We start from the raw sequence: 21,185 nt of genomic DNA on the forward strand, positions 1-21,185 counted from the left end.
CTCATGGACCTCTGGGGAACAGTCAAGATCCAAACTATAGCAAAAACCCTTTTTAGGATTTCTGTGAATTCCCAGCAGCTTCAGTCTTCACAGCACTCTCTGTATTCAAGTTCAGTTTCCATACCACTGAGATCTGAAACTTGGCCCCTCTAACATTTTCCCAAGACTCCCCATAGGCACCTTCCCCTTTCCTCACACAGTAGCCAGCTCACATCCTTCCTGGCCCATTTCCCTCCTCTCTGCTCTAATTTCTAACCTTCCCTCTATGGCATACCTAGTAAGCAGTTTAGCTTTTTACAAGTGTTCCTAGCCCTCAGTTCCTCCATTGGTGTTGTGGTGCCAAAAAAAAATGAAAAAGTCATCACACCCGGTCCTGTGGAAATTGTGGTAAGCAGTAGGCTGGAAGTCGGGGACTGAGCACTGTTTACAGTGGCCATGTGGAGTAATTAGGTTTTTTTGGGGGGGTGTATGTGGTATTGGGGATTGAATCAAGTGTCACTGAACTACATCCCTAGCCCTTTTTATTTTGAGACAGGCTCTTGCTAAGTTGGCCAGCCTTCAACTTGCAATTCTCCTGCCTTAGCCTCCCAAATTGCTGGGATTACAGGCATGCACCATCATACCAAGCAAAATGTAGACAGATTTTTTTTTTTTTTTTTTTTTGTACCAGGGATTAAACACAGGGCCACTTAGCCACCAAGCCGCATCCTCAGCCCTTTTTATTTTTTTTGAGACAGGGTCTCCCTAAATTTCTTAGTTCCTTGCTAAATTGCTGAGGCCGGCTTTGAACTTTTGATACTTCTGCCTTAGCCTCCTCAGTCACTAGGATTACAGGCGTGTGCTACCATGCCTGGCTTGGGTGAAATCTTTCAAAGACTTAAAGAATGACAGATATCTGCCTTGTGGTGCCTGCTAAGTGTTAACTACAGTAAACCCATCTTCTTTGGAGCTATCCAGAAAAGGGGGACATTGGGAATATTGGTGAGATATAACAAACAAGCTGGTAGGAGCTGGAAGTTTTAGAAATGTGTACAGTAAATGTTAGTTTTTGAAGCCTGCATGTTACTTTCATTTTCTCCTGAAAATTAATACTTAAAGCCCTGTTAATGTTCTTGCCAAATTGTATGCAACTCTGCCTACATCCCTTTTACCTTCTTTGCTATAATTATCCTTTTTTTGGCAACAGGGGTATGGAGGGTGGTGTGGATACTGGAGATGGAACTCATGGAGCCACATCCCCAGCCCTGTTTTGTATTTTATTTAGAGACAGGATCTCAGACTTGCTTACCGCCTCACTTTTGCTGAGGCTGGCTTTGAACTCATGAACATCCTGTCTCAGCTTCCCTAGTCGCTGGGATTACAGGCCCACACCACCGTACCTGGTTTGTAATTATCTTGTTTCTACCTATTTCACTTAATCCTCCATGTTGTGACTTTGGCTAGAACTAGTCAAATCAAGCTGTGGACATATTATTGCCTTTCCCAGAAACACTGCTGCTGCTTCCACACCTCATCCTTGACCCATAGGACTGCTGGCTTTCATTGAATGGGTCCTGTGTTTTTCTGCTACCATGTCTGGGTCTAAACCTCTGTCTACATGTACTTAGTCACGCTGCTCTTCTAGTTGTTTTTGGTAGAAATCCTCATGGAAATGTAATTCCAGAATCTTTCTTTAACCCCACACTAAAGGGGAAAAAAAAGTCTAAGCAAAATAAACAATGCTATTAAATCTTTTTTTTTCAAGTATTTAAAAGTATTACTAACCCCTGCCCCCCACAAAATGTTTTTCCTTTGATTTTAATTTCATGGTGTATATATCAAAGAGAAGCAGTCACAGATCATTTGGGAAAAGTAGACTCCCTAAATCACTGGCGTTCAGTGCCAGAAGGTGGCACACTTTTCTTAAGTAACTGCTCACACTTGTCATCTAAGATGTAAACAAAACCCACAAAAACTCATAGGGATGCCCACTTGAAGTACCTCAGGCCAGAACTGCACAGCAGTGGGAGGGTCTAGACCAATCCATACAGGAAGGTCTCTGGCATTTTCTCTCACATGGGGTACACATGGGATAGAAATCTCTGACCCAGGGAATCTCTAAATTTGAGCCTTTCCTATTTTTTTTCCTAATTTTTTGGTTATGTGACATATAACATAGATGGATGAATTCCATTCATGATACCCTATTATACAAATGGAAGGACAGATTTCATTAAGTGCTGATATCAGATAAATGATACATAGGGACACAGAAAGGGAACAGGTGGAAATAGGTAAAAGGATGGGTAGAGGGAGAAGGGGAAACCACTAGGTGTTGAGGTAAGGTGGTTTAAGTCATAACAAGAAGATGGCCCATGCCAGAAATGTGAACAAGGATGTCTGAGGACAGATCAGAGGTCCTGCCAGGTTCTGCTGTGACCCATTACAAAGTTATCCTGGGCAATCCTGTATGATCCTGTGTACTGGGGAGGGGTTTGGAAGGTGTCTCCTCGTGCCCACAACCTACCAGCTTCTGCCAATAAGCATGGCACTTCATCCTTAATCATATAACCTTCCATAATCTGTGCTGTCCACGGAAGACCACCAATCTGTAATTAAAGGGAAGAAAAGCTGACAAGGATATGGGTGACACTAAATCTCTTCTGTTAAGTGTTGATCTTAAATTCTATTAGTAGCACATTTAGTAACCATTTGTGTGCCCAAATGATTGATTTTCAAATCATAAATATTAATCCACACTAGTTGTGAATCACTAATATAAGAACCACCAACATGAGAATTACTAATATGCATGTAGATGCTAAAAAGCTATTTTTGATTTGATAAAATACTGAGTGAGCTGGTCATGGTGGCACATGCCTGTAATCCCAATGACTTGGGAGGCTGAGGCAGGAGGACTACAAGTTTGTGGCTAGCCTAGGCAACTTAGTGAGATCCTGTCTAGAAAAATAAAAAGGGTTAGAGATATTGCTCAGTGGTAGAGCACCCCCAGGGTTCAATTCCCAGTACCCCAAACAAAAGCAATAAAACAAACACTTCAGCCTACTAACTGGAATTTTTTTTCTTTTTAAATTTGTTTTTAATTTTTCAGCATACTCTTAACTCATGCTCTTCATCACAATCTGACAGTCAGTTGTATTATCTCCTTCCTAGATGAGGAAATGGGTTCAGAAGGTAGTTTTCATTCAGATTCAGGTTTGTCTCTCACCAAAGCCCATGCCACTCCATGGGCTGCCCCACGGTTCGAGCAGATGTCTCCACTGGAGCTGTTAAAGTCAGATACTACATAGTCAAGAAAGTTATATTTCTATTTATTTTCTTACCTTGGCACAATTTTATGACAGAATATTAATTTTAAAAGGACATCTAAACTTTTAAGATATATATTTTATTGAACATGTATGAGATTCATCTTTACATTACAAACATTTTACAAATAAATTTTTTTGTTAAAAAAAACATTGCCTGGATTATCATTGTACAGTTTGAAACAAGGAAATATATAAATATGAAGTTCATTCTCCAAGTATTAGCATACTGATGGAATCACTTCAATAACTTTTTTTTTTGGTGGTGCTGGGGATTAAACCCATGGCCTTGTGCATACTAAGTAAGTGCTCTACCACTGAGCCAGTCCCCTGCCACCAATAGCATTTTTCATAAATTGATTGATTGGAAGTTAATACAGGTTGTAGGTAATCAACCAAAGGGTCAAATAAACACACAAGAGGAAAGTGATCCCCAAATAAGATCTATTTCCAAAAAAAAAACAATAAAATTTGTATATACTCTAAAATGTCTTCCCTTGTGTGGGATTTGGTCAATGAATATCAGCTAGAGAATTTTCTGTTATATACATAAATAAACATTTGAAAATGCAGAATACATTGTATGTAAATTAAAAATTTTATCAGCTTTGTCACATGGGAAGACCACCCACATGACCATTTAAAATACAGTATGTATACATTATCTTATGAAAATCACATATTTAAGAGAACAAGGCCTTTATTTTCAGGGCAGTCTTAAAATAGGCTTAATGCAGGAATATTTTGCCCTTTATGTTTTATATTTTTCAACATCTCAGCTATTAACATTATGCATAGTACCTAAGCCAACATATGAACAGTGGCTTATCATTTCAACTACTGTACTTGATTATATTCACATGACATACCATCTAAGAGAACTGACCAAGCATAATTTCAGAACTGCCCAAATTAAAGCCTTGTTAAGAAAATAGAATGCAACCCCATCATATGAGCCCAGTCTCTCTCTCAGAGATTTGTTATGGATTTGTCATACTGTAAGCCTAATACTTCAGAGCACTTCAGAGCATTGAAATATTTTATAGCTTGCAAAGCAGTTTAGTTAGCATGGAAACCTGAAAGTCTAAAATTACTCTGGGATCTTTAAGTTATTAAAACTCATTCCTGCCTGAATTTGAATACATTTTGAACGGAGGCGAGTTGAAGATTATTTTTTCCTTGCAGCAACAAAAGAGCTAAGTGGTCAACATTTGTGGCTCACAGTTTTGTTCAAAAAAGCATATATAGAAGAATCTAATTTGGATATTATTCTGATAATTTTATGCTGGAATGGGAAGGTGGAGTTTAGAATTATTGGTCAAGACTTTTTCAGATCATAAATACTAATGTACACTAGTTGTTTGTACACAGAAGCCTTTACACAGAAGACTACGAAGGGGAGTCAACCTTTAAAGTGTAAACTGATGGCCCAGGGCCTTCTCTGCCCTGTGCTACCCTTCCTCCATATTCTGTCTGTCTCAGTCAACATCAGTTCAAGTCACAGGAAGAGGGTCTCCTAACTGGCTTGTGCATGCTTCTCAACAAGATATTTAAGACTCTTATTTATCTCATCCCAAACATGTAGCTTTAAACTGCCATTAGTCTTTTTCTCTAGGACACAACTAGAAAAAGTGTTACATATTTGCAAATTATCTAACACTGGGCTATTTGAAGTTTGACTTTAATATTTAAAAATTAAGAATCTACTTTTCAAAATCCATTTTATTAAAACAAAATCAAAAGTTTCAAAGTCCAATTATCTAAACGTAAAAAGTGGACTTTGTGTGTGTATGATATAAGTATATATCATATATATATAGATAGATAGATATATAGATATAGATATATATAGATATCATATACACACAAAGTCTCTTTCTTTATATATATCGCCCACCCCTACTCTCCCAGCCCTGGGGATTGAACCCAGGGACTTGCAAATTCTCTACCACTGAACCACCGAGCTACATCCCCAGCCCAGGACTTTGTATTTAATAAGCAGCTTTTTTTTTTTTCATTAGCTACATGAGATTAACAATACAAGTTTTAGGGAAAGAAAAACTATAGTAGTAAGGAAGGCACTTAACTCTTAACAACCCTTAATAATATTCTGATAGGACTGTAGCGAAATTTGAATGCAAAGTATTCCAATGGAATATGAGAATAAATAAAATGAATCCAGACTTTGACTGCAAAGGTCATGGCCATTAAGGTTTTTTTCCCCTCTTAACTTCTTAACTAATGTTTCTGCTTATTAATTTTTTTATATTTACTACTATATAAATCAAGATGGGTTTGGTGGCTGCTAAAATTATAAATGCATGATTTTCATGCTTTTAAAATCTCTTCACATTTCATTTTAAAAAAAAGCATTCTGTACCATTTTAAATACTAAGAACTAATCTGAATAAAGACAGGGCCAGAGGCAGCCAGGGATGAGTAAAACAGGGGCACTGCCCTGACTAAAGCACCTTTTACAGGTCTGAGGAGTATCCTCACTGAACCATGCTTATAATCTAGTTTTATCATTTTTAAAACTGCAAAATCATCTGCCAAAATGCCAATAAAAATATAGCCTAGAAACAATATTTTGAAAATAGAAAAATACGTTTTAAAAAATGTCATAATAAATATCTCTTTAAACAATATCTTCTATCTTCCTATCTCTAAAACTTTGCTTCTTTCCATAATATGTAATAAGGATCAGTTCACTTGAAGACAGACAAGTCTTTCTTCCTTTTTGCTTAGTTTCACAGTCACTGTTGCTTTGGATTTTTCTTTTTTCTTTCCACATTTTTAAAAACCAGTGCACTGTAGTAGTATAGAACAGTGGAGTCTTTACCTCTTAATAAATCATTTTCTTTATTTGGACTAAGAGAACTAACCAAGCATAATTTCACTAAAATATTCAGGTCAATGGTTTTTCTTCAATATATATATATTTTATTTTTTGATACTAGGGATTGAACCAGGCTTAACCACTGAGCTACATCCCCAGTCCTTTTTATTTTTTGAGACAGGGTCTCTCAAATTATTTAGGGCCTTGCTAAATTGCTGAGGCTGGCCTTGAACTTGCGATCCTCCTGCCTTCGCCTCTTGAGTTGCTGGGATTACAGGCGTGTGCTACCGCACATGGCCTTCAAAATATATCTTAAAAAATAAACATATTGGACTTATAAAACCTTTTCAACATCCAAAATATTCTAAATAATTTAAGAATTCAGAATATTTTAAAAATTTCAGAATTTGTAAAAATTTATTAATATGGGATACCCAATCTTTGAAATTAAAAAAAAAGTTCCTAACATGAACTTTTCTATTTTTTTCCAAACCTTTAAATTTGGATATTTTGCCAACATGAAAGCTAGGCCAATTTTATTCTGACATTTTCTTTCTTGAACATGATTTCGAAATTAAGGACTGGGACATCAGTGGTTCTAAGGAATCTGTTTTTCTTCAGTGACTGAGTTTTTATTTGATTCCATGAAGGTTTTGATCTTTCCACATGGAGATGGTCATATAAGAGCAGAAAACCTCTAAAGTTTATATGCTGTGCTGTGAAACTGAAACCAGACGAGATATTCATATTTTAAAGCCATATTTGATGTATATTACAGTCTACTCTTGCCTCAAAACAATTAATTTTTGATATAGTAAAGAAGAAAACATAATGTCTGACCATAGGAAGCTAAAATGGAAAACTACCAATCCTTCAGCTCAGTAATGTTAAGTAGCTGTTTCCTATTTTCTACCCACTACCATGTCAGAGTAAGTTTCAGCTTTAGACAAGCCTGAATTTTCATAGAAAAGGATGCTCTGTTTCAGATCATATCACAAGTTTCCTCGTGTTCTAAATTTTGACTGTTGAAACCAGCAGGTCTTAATTCAGTGAATTAAAATAGTTCTTCTGTTTGGGTGCCTTATGGTGGCCTAACACATTGAATATTAAGCTTATTTTAAATCTTCACGTATAGTGCTAGTGGGGATTCTGCAGCTCATCTAATGTTAATGACAAATAACAGTACTATATACCACATAATAACAACATCACATCCATTTATCTACCTCAGACTTAAAACACACTTGTCATTTGATTTATGACTGATATATTTATAATAATTTTAAGCATTTTATGTTATTGTAGTAAAACATTTTCCCAAAGCATGAACACCCACATTTTATATCAATTATTGCATCAAAATGAGTTAATAAACAGTATAATACCTTAGGTAGTATAATATGGAATATTTCCTTAAGAGGACTTAATAACTATCTTGACAGAATTTATAGGGTTTAAATTAAATTATATTCACTTATATCTAAAATGTAAAATTAAAATAAAAAACATACAGCCCAATCTATTGAGCACCTCTATCACAGATTTTACTCTTGAATACTAAAATTATACTCAGACATATCTAGTACTGTTTTCCCATTGGGTATTTTGAAAGAAAGAACAGTTTTTCACTGTCATGTGCAGTGGCCACAGGAGCAGTGCACCTCCAAGGCACACTCTGGCACACTGCCTTGAGAATACCATTCAGATGTTCCTTTTCACTGGGTGGGGAAGGTGGGCGCTTTTGGAGACGAAATCAGCATTGGCTTTCTTCTTGACAGATGAGGTTCACAGATTCCTTTTAAGTGCTCGACTAAAATGCCTCCATACATCAACTGCCCACACTTTAAATCCACAGGGAAGCTTCAGATCTCCGGCTTGACTGCTAGCGTTTGATCACAACTTGTTCATAAGCTCCAGACCCCACCCTAGAACAGCAGGGGGAATAAAACTTTCAAAATGTTGTGCTGAAGTGTTTGAAATTGAGAGAGAATGCACTGAACAGTTTTCTACTATATTTCATTTTGACAAGGTTAAAAGGTATCACAAGTAGAAAATACTTGAAAGAGTAAATGTTTATAATTAATATATTGGGTTAGTCTAGGCCTTGATCTTCCTACTTATTTCCACAATAATCTAATAACACAATTCTTGACCTATCAACAAACTGCTACAAGGAATATTCTCTTCAAACATGTTTATATACAAATGCTAAAAAGTCAATTCATCCAGGAGTATAAGTGACTTCAGCAGTGCATCAGGCCTTGCACTCAGTTAATGATGATAGTCTTTAGTTGTTATAGTAGTGTGGTTTTCTTATTGAGCCCAAGTCTCACTATGTCGTTGAACTTTTGGGTTCAAACAGTCCTCCTTGCCTCAGCCTCCTGAGCAGCTGAGAGTACAGGAGCATGCCCCAGAACTGGCTAGAGAATTCTTTTAGTTAATACATAAATATCATTTTTTTGGGGGGGAGGTAGATCTGGGGAATGAACTCAGGGCCTCATTTTTGCTGAACAAGTACTGTACCAATGAGCTACATGTGCTCTAGACATTTTAAATTTTTGTTTTTGGTATAGGGTCTTGCTAAGTTGCCAACTTGGCCTAGAAGTTGGGATTCTCCTGCCTTAATGTGTCAAATAGCTGGGATTTTAGGTGTGCATCCTGTCACTGGATGCTTAACGGCATTTTAAGAGAAAATTTTAAAAGATGGCAATTAGTTAGTGGTTATTAGTACATCATGAACTGAGTTGGACTTCTAAGCTGACTGCTGAGGGTTCTTACAAATTTATTGCACAGCTGGGTTTGGTGGCGCACAGCTATAATCCCAGCAGCTAGGGAGGCTGAGACAGGAAGACTGCGAGTCCAAAGCCAGCCTCAGCAAAAGCAAGGTGCTAAGCAACTCAGTGAGACCCTGTCTCTAAATAAAATACAAAAAAAGGGCTGGGGATGTGGCTCAGTGGTCGAGTGCCCCCCCGAGTACAATCCCTAGCACCTCATCCCCCACCAAAAAATTAAAACAGATTCACTGCACAGAAGAAATGATGGGACCATCCTCAAATGAGTACCAATGAATATCCATTTGTAGCCACAGATAATCAGAATTTGTGTGCTGTGGATTTAGCTCAGTGGTAGCATGTTTGTCTAGCATGTGTGAGGCCTTGGGTTCAATCCCCAGCACTGCTTAAAGAGGAAAACAAACAACTCACAGGCTACAATCATAATCTTATTTATTTATTTATTTATTTATATGTAGTGCTATGGATGGAACGCAATGCCTCACACGTGCTAGGCAAGCACTCTACCACTGAGCCACAACCTTAGCCCCAGCAGACAATCGTAATTTGAAGGAACCTGTCTTTGAGATGTCCTTTTAAGTATGCTCTGCTCTGGCCATAATGGAATAATAGGAACCAAGGTTTCTTTCCTGCCTTGAATAATTATAAACTCAATAGAACACAGAAAATGATAGTTTACACACACTGGACAATAGGCAGTGCAAGACTGTTTTCCCAGTAAAAAGGAAATCAATGAAGAAAGTCCTACAATGGCCCCAACTTGCTGCCTGAAGCAGTTTGCTTCAGGATCTCCCTAATCTGCAGGGAGGGAGGACCTAACAACTTGGTGGTCTGAGTGGAGGAGTAGGAGGTCAGGGCTCAGAAAAGCTGGTGGATAGAATTTGAAGGTTAGAATACCAGAAGGAAGGGTAGGATAATTTTCAGATTTAATAAAAACTATAAACCCAGAGATCCAAGAAGCTTAATGAACTCAGGCAGAATAGATACAGAGAGAAATACATCAAGGCATATCATAATCAAACTGTTAAAAGTAGTGAAAAGAGGAAATCTTAAAAGCAATCAGAGATAAAAGACAACATACAAAAGAATAAAAATGAAATCAAAGCAGACTTCTTTTTAGAAAATAAAGTTGATCAAGCAGGTGCACACAGGACCCTATAAGAAACCCTGTGCAGGCAATCAGTATCCACTAGACTTCAGACAGATTACTGCTGAAAGCCCTCACCAAATCTGTATGGCTTGTTGCTGTGTTCTCTCCATTCTCTTTTTTCCCTAGGTAAATGATTCTGGTTTCATTTGTACCACCATAGTTTATCTCACAGAACAGATCTAATGCTGACATGTTAACTTCTCTGATAAATACCCATATCTATTGAGAGCCTATGTGTATAAGTAGCATGCTGGGCACTTCAAATAGCTTAATCTCCAGAATTAACTCTGCAACAGATCTTCAATTAGTGTATATAAAGTGATCGAATGCTTATTGCATACCAGATATTGTTATAAGCGTGTACATATCTTACCTCATTTAATTTTAACCTTATTATTCTTATGAGATAGTTTCCATTAGCAGCATTTTATGGTGAGGAAATTGAGGTAAAGAGAAATGACTTTCAAAGACACAGCTAATAAGTGGTAAAACTTGGTACTAAACTAAGCAGCCCAACTCCTGAGCCTGTGATGTTAACCCTACTGATGCAGTGCTCTTTCTGGTAGCAAGTGAGAGATGTGGTTAGCCAAGATCATAGCTAAGCTGAGTCATAATAGCTAATCCAGGAATGAAACCCATGTCTATCTGCCTCTGTGGCCCATTATCTTTCACCATGACATATTCTCTCTGATGTTCTTTGGTGTTTCTGTGGCATGTCATATGAACCATTTACTTTGACACCTAATGAACACTTCAGGCTTTCATGCATTGGATGATTATTGTTTTTTTCTTCATATTTTCGTTATTAGCAGTGCTAGGGATCAAACCCAGGGCCTTGTACATGCTAGGCAAATAGTCTACTACTGAGCTACAACCCGGGGCCCAAGGTGATTATTCTAGCATTCATTTGAAAAGGGGGTGGGAACCAGAATCAGCTTCTTTACTAAATAAATGTTTTTATATCCTAAGTTTTAGATGATCTCTCAACCAAAATTCATCTTTCTTTTCTCTGAATAACAATAATACTTATAGCACATATTGAAAGTATTCGATGTATCTTTCTTTGCTCTGACAAAATTATGGTCACTTTTCTAAAATGCCATTCTGATAGATCATTTCCATGCAAGAATCACCAATGGCTCCTACTGTAGATATGAGGAAGAATAAACTCTTCATTATATCAACTGAGGCCTTTATTACTGGGCTTAAAGACACTTTTCAACCAACCTTATGTCCTCAAAATTACATTCACATGACCCATCTGGGAAGAAATATTTTAGGCAATTCTCTAACTAGGTTATATTATTTAGAAGCTGGTAAGGTCAAAGTGGTTAAGTGTGATGGGCTTTGGATTTAAAGAGACATGAATCTTGAGCCTTGGTTTCACCACTCAACTAGTTTATGGCCTTGGGCAAATGATCTCTACTTCTTTGTATCTTTGTCTCCTTATTTTATTTTTGTAGTGGGATTGAACCCAGTGACGCTCTACCACTGAGCACCCTCAGTTCTTCTTTAAATTTTGAGATAGGGTACTTCTACATTACTGATGCTGGTCTTGAACTTCAGTCTTTTTTTTTTTTTTGGTGGTGCTAGTGATTAAACCCCAAGGTGGGAGAGCAATGAGTTACATCCATAGCCCCCTTCTTTTTCAATTTTATTTTGAGACAGGATCTCACTAAGTTGCCCAGGTTGACCTTGAATTTGCAATCCTCCTGCCTCAGCCTCCAAAGCAGCTGTGGTTATAGTTGTGCATCTATTTCCATGTTTTAAATAACTAATTATAGTGTGTTGTGTGCACTGAAAGAGATACTATAAGAAATGAATACAATACATATATGTGCTTATGCCTGGCACATAACTAATAAATACTCAATTTTACCTATAATAAGTATTGTATAATTATAATGCCTATAAATTCATTTTATTTGCTCCTATTACCAGGAATATCTGTCTTCCCTGAATTTGCCTGATAACCCCCTACTTATGGGCTGGGGTTGTGGCTCAGTGGTAGAGCGCTCGCCTAGCATGCATGAGACACTGCGTACGATCCTCAGCACCACATAAAAACAAAATAATGTGTCCACCTAAAAAAAAAAAAAAAACTAAAGATACATAAATAAGTAAATAAATATTAAAAAACCCACTTATATTTATTCTCCCAAAGACCCTCTTCAAGTGTCAGCTCTTCCAGGGAGTTTCTCCATCTGAGTCCCTTTGCTGTTCTCTCAGAGTTCCCTCAACTATTTATAGTTTGTCTATCTTACCTGATATAAATAGTTTAGGCTTTGTGGGCCACATAGTCTCTGCTATACTATGCGATTCTGCTGTTACAGCATCAAAGCAGTCACAGATAGTATATATGTAACCAGGCATGGTTGTGTTCCAATGACACTCGCTTTACAAAAACAGGCAATGGTAATTTGGTCCACTGGCTGAGGTGCCAACCCCATGTGCTAGGACCATCCGCTGGCTGAGGGTAAGAGCTGGGTCTTTCCTCCTTGTATCCTTATCCACAAGCAGGTCCAAAAGTTAATGAGTGGATAAGTCATGAAGATTAATTAAAGGTCTAACTTGTGCTATATCCTTTATAAACTGCTTTTCAAATTACTTCTTCAGGGCTGGGACTGTAGCTCAGTGGTAGAGTCCTTCCTAGCACATGTGAGGGTTAGATCCTCAGCACCACATAAAAATAATAAATGTATTATGTCCATTTACAACTAAAAATATTTAAAAAATTACTTCTTCATAGCATCTTTATGGTTCTTTCTTTCCTACCTACCATATATGACTCTAGTTAATGATGTAGGTATTTGCTATTAGACACTATTTTGTATCGTTTGGGCTCTATAATGTGCTGGACACATAGGAGATATTCATTAAAATGAATACTGGTACAAGAAATGAACTAAAAATTCTTTCAGATTTTGAGCATAATAAAACAAATGTCTTGGCCTAGGCACTCCCATACCCCTGCAACTCTGATTTACTCTATTGTGTGTAAGCTGTACATAAATATTACATAGAAACAGTGCCAGGGGTGCACAGAAGGGATGTGGGGAAGAGGACAATCAAAATTCCTAAGGTGTTCTTGACAGCTGTACTTACCATTCTGAAGTATACTGATTATCGCTAATCTGAAAATGTGACACGTTTCAAAATCTGAAACTTTTTGAGGATGGCATTTTGCTTAAAGTTTCAGATTTTGGAGCTCAACTGGTGATGTCAGTGTAAATATTCCAAAATTTAAAAAACTGAAATCTGAAACACTTTTGGTCCTAAGTATTTTGGACAAGGAATACTCAACTTATATTGAGAATCAGGGTGGTAGGTCTGGCAGGTAACTTTTCTCCATCTGAATCTGAATAACTACCAAAATGATATTTGGTTTTCAGATATATTTTTTTTTGGTAGCTGCACAGTGAATCCAGTGGGTGGGAGGCACTTTACTAAGGAGCTACAGCCCCAGCCCTTTTTTTTTAAAATTGATTTTATTTTTTTAAAGATATGACAGTGGAATGCATTATAATTTTTATTACACATATAGAGCATAATTTTTATCTTTGTATATAAAGTATGTTCACACCAATTCATGTCATTATACATGTACTTTGTTTTTTTTGGCATTAAAATTTTTATTACACATATATACCACAATTATTTTATATCTCTGTTAGCCCCAGCCCTTTTTATCTTTTGAGATAGGGTCTCACTAAGTTGCTGAGGCTTAATTGCTTATGCTGATCTGGAAGGTGCAGTTCTCCTGCCTCAGCCTCCCTAGTCACTGGAATTAGAGACGTGTGCCATTGCAGCTGGCTTTAGAAATTAACTTGGATCGTATGTTAGACTCTAGCAGTAAGAAAGGAGAGTGCAAGAAAAGTTAGTTATTAGCTTATGTTGCTGAGTGGGTGCTTAACTACACATAACAGAAAGGTCACTGAAAACTAAAGGTCAAATGTTCTTTCTGATATGTGGATGCTGGAAGAATAGAAGTTCAGAGGATTAGACAAAGGGGACTGAAGGGAATAGGGGGGGGATGGGAAAAGGAAAGACAGCAGAATGAATGGGACATAACTTTCCAATGTTCATATATGAATACATGATCAGTGAAACTCCATATCACGTTCAATCACAAGAATGGGGAGTTATATTCTATATTATGTATAATATCAAAATACATTCTACTATCATGTATAACTAAAAAGAAAAAATTAAATAAAAAGATAGGCCACTGGCTGGAAATATGGTTTTACTTTGTTCTGTCTATAATACTGGACCAAGAGGTGGGGACAATGGCACACACCTGTAAACTCTTCAGGAAGCTGAAGCAAGAGAATTGCCGAATTCTAGGCCAATTAGTGAGACCCTGTCTCAAAATAAAAAATAAAATGGATTGCAGGCTGGGGGTATAACTCAGTGGTATAGGACTTGCCTAGCATGTGCTAGGCTCTGGATTTGATCCCCAGCACTACAGAAAGAGAGGAAGAGAAAGAACTTGGGATGTAGCTTAGTGGAAAAAACATGCAATTTCAGTCTCCAATACAGAAAAACCAACCAAAACAAAAATAAAATATTAGACTAAGATTCTTTTCTAAACAATTTTTTTATATTGAAACTTGTCCGGGTACTCTACTAGTCCTTTACTAATATACTCTAAAAATACATCTAAGGATATGATCAAATTTATAGAATATAATGTCAAACACATCCTGAATAAGGAAAAGTGAGAGCTACACCAAGAACTGTTAACTCTTCTCATGCAATCACTAATATTAGTATTGTATAGCCTCAGTCTAATAAAAAATTTGCAACCTTTGTCCTCCACTCAAGCATTTTTTAAAAGTTAAGTCTGTATTTTAATAAGTTACTATTTGGACTACATACCTGTTTGGAAGATGATGACTGCCAAAGGCTGTACTTCCACCAGGACCCACAAATAACCTCAGTCCTTCTTCTGCAATGCACATTTAAAATTTTGTTAAATGGATATTTATTAGGCTACTGCCAAATAATATTCATATTTTAGTAATTCAAAATTCATATTTATTTATTAAAATAATCAAAAACTCAAAAACAATTATGTACATGGCAATTTAAGAGCTATTCTAATAGTTACTTCTGATCAACTTCCCTTCAACTCTTTTTCTTTTAACTGAGTAAAGAAGACAGTCTTTCCTACAATTTTTCACAAGGTTTAATTATTTCTCTTTACAACCCATTACACAATGGAACTAAGTCCATTGTTAAGTGTGCTGTATACACATCATCTGAGTAACTTCATCTGAGTAATTGCACTTTTCAAATTCGTGGCACATAAATTTACAGTTTAGGGAAAACACTAAGGAGGGACTGAAGGACTACGTTATTCCCCATTGTTCAAAACCACTAGCCCAACTTTCGAAATCCTGTGACTTGAAGTACTACCACAGACACAGATGTAGATCTCTATTGTAAGGTATATGAACATGGCAGATGCAGAAACATAATTTTAAAATACAAATATTCTTTAGAATTTCTTTTTGTTTTTGGGGGTGCTAAAAATTGAACCTAGGACCTCACAAAGGCTAAGTAACTGCTCTATCACTGAATGACAGCCCCTCTAAGACTGATCACTTTTAATTAAAGTTTGTTTCTTTCCCAAACTCAATATCCATCCTCAGAAATAAATAAGCTACCAAGTTATCTTGAGATTTTTATGAGCATCAAGTTTCTTTTACAAGTGCGTAGCAGTGGCATGATGTACTGCCACTTTCCTGCTGATCACATGGATTGTACAAACCTGGGTTACAGAACTCTATACTTAACAGTTCTGTACATACCTTCTGCACTAGAATCTAGGCTGAAGTCTTGACTTTGTAATATTTTTTCCACAATATCATCTGCATCCACTCTGGTGTCATCAACTCGCTTCATCTGAGATTCTACAGAATCCTGGTTCATTGGGCATCTTCAAAAAGAATCACAGGGTTTTTTTTTTCTTTTTTATCTGTTATTTTATAAAAATAATTTTTTTCTTTTCTTTTTGTGGTACTAGGGAATAAACCAAGAGCCTCACACATGCTAGGCAAGTGCTAGGCAAAGTTTTTTGTTTTTAAATTTAAATTTATCTTTAAACTAAAAGGATACCTGTTGGGTTTTTCGGAGGCTACATCTTCTTTATCAGCTGCATCAAGATTTGGCTCAGCTATTTTTTGCTCAATTTCATCACATGGCTCTAGAATACTTTCAATTCCTGTTGATGTACTTCCCACTGAGGTATTTCTCCTGTGGCAGAGCTCAGAGAAACTTGATGACCGGGAGTGACATGTGCTATACCCTGTCAGAGAAAAAAATCACTTTGGATATAATACTAATGTCAGACACACTGTAATCTAACACCCTTCTCCCACAAGATACTTAACACCCTTCTCCCACAAAACAGCAGTTTCAGATCCTTTTAGGAATAAGAAATAAGGGATTCAACTTCACTGCTAGCCTCTACCTGATACTTTTGACTGCTGGCTTGCATAGCTTGATGTTCTAGAATGTCCACAGGCACCAAGTTCATCTGGAACAGAGGCACTTTTTGCTGAAAGATCTGCAATAAGTCATAACATGATGTTATTATTACCAAAAATTAATGGTCAATCTCTATTCTAATGTTCAGATTTTATAAGCTATTAAGTTCATTTTCAAGAAAAATAAGTTATAAAGTGACAGAGATCTCTTTAAAATCAGTACAATCACATTGCAAGAAAATTTTAAAAAATCTTACAAATAAAATATCTTAATTCATAGTATATTTCATTCAGCATGCTATCTTAAAAATATTATAACTTGGGCTGGGGCTGTAGCTCAGTGATAAAGCACTTGCCTTGCATGTGTGAAGCACTGGGGTTTGCTCCTCAGCACCACATAAAAATAAAGACACTGTGTGTTCATCTACAACTAAAAACATATTTAAAAATATTATAACTTGTGTTCAGTACTTCTCTAATAAAAATGAGACAAGTTTATTCCTTTAAGTTCTCACAAAATTGCCAGATTTAGAGTGAGTAGTTTTTGAGGAAATCTTGCTTCTTTAAAAATGTATCATGGCCTTAAAGTAAAGAACACTTTATTACTTTAATGTTAGTGTTGCTAGTGCTAGGTTATAATTTGCATCACATCTATGGCTTAATGCGGCATGGAAAGTTCTTACAAAATTGATTACAGTACTCAGTTTCAAAGTAAATGTACAAAAAAGCAGTGCTCAAACTGTTTTCTAGTAGTTCCCTGATCACATGCATATTCCAGATGCCAATTAGGTCCTTCCAGAAACAGACTTCTCCCACTGAATGCAGAACTGTGACCATTTTCATTAGGATGAAATATTTGGAAACTAGAACTGTTTTTAAATTAGAAGCAGAAGGAAAGCAATTGAGTAACATAGTAATTATAGCAGCAGTTCTATAAATGATATTGTACACAGTTGGACCAACAAATGCTGCCAAATAAGTAAGCTACTGGAGTGACCTGGCCATCTGCGAAGGTTACTCATTTCTGGACAGATTGCAAGCATAAGAGCATCTATCTCTGCACCAGTCCTAATCCCAAAGGTTAACTCCAAGAGAACACATTTATAGAGCTGGTTCATAGTGAGAATTATATAGAGCCCAAACTACTCAGATCATAACTCGTCCATTTATCTCCTGGTTTTAAAAATTTATTTGTTCAATAAATATTTATTAAGTTCTTACCAAGTCAGGTGCCCAAGGTATACAGAGTACAAAGGTATAGATAAAATAAATAAGATAAAATACATATTCAGAGTTTAGAGGCAGAAGCAAACAGAAAACAATGCTGCAAGCAATAAAATAAAGCACCCCAAGGAAGCTGTTAAGAGCTCTAAAGGACAGTGCACATAACATCACCTGGTTACAGTGGAAAGAGCTCACAGAGGCTAACCAAGCCTTTAACAATGTCTCGAAATCCCTCAGGTAGATGAGGAGGGAAAGGCATAGTAGTAAGTGCATACCTTGCTTGTACAGAAGCAAATGGTTTGGTAAAGTTGGCAAATAGTAGAGGGGTTGAGGACTGAAGGGAAAAGAGGCTGAAGAGATAAGCTAAAGAACTTCCTGTGAGTTTATGAAGCAAACAATTTAATGGCTCAAAGCAAGAGTGTGACTGACCAATCCACATTCTGAGAAGATTACTGGGGCAACAGAATGAACAAAGTATGAAGAAGTGAAGGTTTTCCTTGGAATGGAAGCACCTTTTAACCCAGTTATCCCACTTCTCAGTATCTACTCAAAGGACTTAAAATCAGCATACTATAGTGACGCAGCCACATCAATGTTTATATCAACACAATTCATACTAGCTAAGCTATGGAACCAACCTAGGTGCCCTTCAACAGATGAATGGATAAAGAAAATGTGATATATACACACAATAAAGAAAAATGAAATTATGACATTTGCAGTTAAATGGAAGGAACTAGAGACTATCATGCTAAGTGAAGTAAGCCAATTCCAAAAATCCAAAGGCCAAATGTTCTCTCTGATGTGCAGATGCTGACTCACAATAGGCCAGGGAGAGGGAAGAGGGGAAGGTTCACACTTGGACTGGGGGAGTGAGGGGATGGGAGGGAGGATGGAAATGGGAAAGAAAGAGAATGAATTGGACACAGCTTTCCTGTGTTCATATATGAATATACTACCAGTGTAACTCCACATCATGTACAACCACAAAGGTGGGAAGTTATACTCCATGTATGTATAATATGTCAAAATACATTCTTCTGTGATTTTTATATAACAAAAAGGAGCAAATAAAAAAATTAAAAAAAAGAAGTGAAGGTTTTTCACAGTAACCCAATTGAGAGAGAGGGGTCAGGGAGAGAGGGAGGGATGGGGGGTATGTATGTTTGTATATATATTTTTTAAGCAGGCACAAATGACAGGACTCAATTACTAAGCAGAAATTTATGTCAGGTTAACTGGAATAGAAAATGTGGGAGAAAGAGTTAGACTGTGATGGATGTGAAACTCAAGACCCCTGAGAGTGCCTAAGGATAGGCATCGTGGGACATACTGTAATCCCTGCTACTCAGAAGGCTGGGGCTCAAAGCCATGACATTGTGACTGTGTTCCTGGCCATATGCTGGGATACAAAGACAAGGTCAGAGCATAAAAAATACCTAAAGTTTGGATGGGGTAAAAGATAAACAGATGGGTGTCAATGTAACAGGTGACATGAAGTGAACTTTTCCAAAACCCATTTGGAAAGTTTAGGAGGGAATTCAGGGAGAAAATCCAGAAACAACATAAGTTTGTGAAACAAAAATATTTAACTCACACCTATATGATCATATTTATATTTGATAGCTAAATCCAAGGCTATTCATGACACTGCACAGGAAAGTTAAGTAGGGGAGACCAAACCCAACAGAACACCAATATTTAAGAGGAAGACAGAAAAGGATAAAGAAGGCTTTAGAAGTTCCAAAAGGAAAGGTCAAAGAGGTAGGAGCCAAAGGAAGAGAAAGTTTCAAGAAAGAATAAGTGGCCAAGTCAGAGGAGAACAACAAAAACAATAAAATTTGACAATCATATAACTGGAGACATCATCAAGAAAGGAAAAAAGATAAGAGTCAGATTGCAAATGTGTTTAAGAATAAATGGATGGGCTGGGCATAGTGGTGCATGCCTGTCATCCCAGGGGCTCTGGAGGCTGAGGCAGGAGGATCTTGAGTTCAAAGTCAGCCTCAGCAAAAGTGAGGTGCTAAGCAACTCAGTAAGACCTTGTCTCTAAATAAAATATAAAATTGGGCTGGGATATGAATCAGTGGTTGAAAGCCCAGAGTTCAATTCCCAGTACCCCCTTCCCAATAAATAAATATATAAAAATAATAAATGGGCAGATGGGGCATGGTTGCACATATATGCAATCCCAGCTACTTGGGAGGTTGAGGCAGGAGGATGGCAAACTTGAGGCCAGTCTGGGCAACTTGGTGAGACCCTGTCTCAAAAAATAAAAAGGGCTGAGGATGTAGCTCAGTGGTAAACCACCTCTTGGTTTAATACCCAGTATTGCACAGAAAAAAAAAGAAAGAAATTAATGAGAAGTCTATTCTTTCTGGAAGTTTTTGGTTATCAAGAGTGATATATGTAATTTATTTGTGTGTGTGTGTGTGTGTGTGTGTGTGTGTGTGTATGTGTATATCTATCTATATACATATGTATATCTTGATGATTTCTCTCTTTCTCCAAATATACACAGACATCTATCTCTAAAATGACAGGCACAAACCTGCTGGAGTTTACAGCACAGCAGTAGACAGAGAAGGATGTAGGGATAATGGATTTTTTAAAGTTTATTTTCTCAATGTAAGAAAGAATTAAGAACATTTACATGCTAAAGAGAAAGAGCTTATTAAAAGGTCTAAGAGTAGCCAAAGGACTTGCTGATCAGGAACTTTCAATAACCATTATCTGTAAGACACTATATATCACTGCATATTTGAAAAGGTAGTGAAAATGTTAATCTCATCACTTCATCTTTCTTTCCTTCCTTCCTTCCTTCCTTCCCTCCCTCCCTTCCTTCCTTCGTGTATTTTCCCCCCTTTTTTGCAGTGCTGGGGATGCAACCCAGGGCCTCCCTTGAGCATGCTAGGCAACTCTACTAACTAATCTACATTTCCAACCCTCTGTTTGTTAAAACAATAAACAGATCTGGGTCACATAACTTAGATGATAGAAAGAGGTTCCTAAGTCTTCCTCCAGCCAACTTCACATCTTGCCACCCTGTTTTTAACTCATAGAGCAGATTCAGACTTGCTGAAAGTTTGCCTGGAGAAGATTTCAAAGTGTGGACCAGGGACCAGTAGCATAGGCATTACTTGGGAATTCGCTTTTAATACAAAATTTCAGGGACCAACCCAGATTTATTGAGTCAAAAAGCATAGCTGCTGGTGCCAGCAATCTGTGCTAACAAGTTCTCCAGGTGATTTTGACACACACTAAGGGCTGGGAACCACTGGTAAGGGAAAGTGATTTCTGGAAGAGAAACAACACCTGAGAGGTGACTGGCAGAAGTTGCTGGCAATGTGGAATGGGAAAAATCTGTAGTCTCCTGTT

At 37.1% G+C, this 21,185-nt stretch overlaps 2 protein-coding genes across 6 annotated transcripts in view; one reads left to right on the forward strand and one right to left on the reverse strand.

Annotated features, from left to right (window-relative positions):
* The window catches only part of HENMT1 (HEN methyltransferase 1), a 64,489-nt gene that overhangs the window by 23,192 nt on the left and 20,112 nt on the right, over positions 1-21,185 (forward strand). The window lies entirely within an intron of this gene.
* The window catches only part of EEIG2 (EEIG family member 2), an 80,613-nt gene continuing 66,069 nt past the window's right edge, over positions 6,642-21,185 (reverse strand). Inside the window, exons 7-11 of the mRNA XM_081305918.1 lie at positions 16,568-16,663; positions 16,213-16,402; positions 15,906-16,033; positions 14,971-15,040; positions 6,642-8,072 (exon numbers count right to left, since the gene is read on the reverse strand). Of these exons, the coding sequence (XP_081162044.1) occupies positions 8,030-8,072; positions 14,971-15,040; positions 15,906-16,033; positions 16,213-16,402; positions 16,568-16,663 (527 nt within the window). The 3' untranslated portion in view covers positions 6,642-8,029. The remainder of the gene's footprint in view (positions 8,073-14,970; positions 15,041-15,905; positions 16,034-16,212; positions 16,403-16,567; positions 16,664-21,185) is intronic.

The sequence above is a fragment of the Spermophilus citellus genome (genome assembly GCF_964194105.1).
Source record: "Spermophilus citellus genome assembly, chromosome: 9".
Lineage (NCBI taxonomy): Eukaryota > Metazoa > Chordata > Mammalia > Rodentia > Sciuridae > Spermophilus > Spermophilus citellus.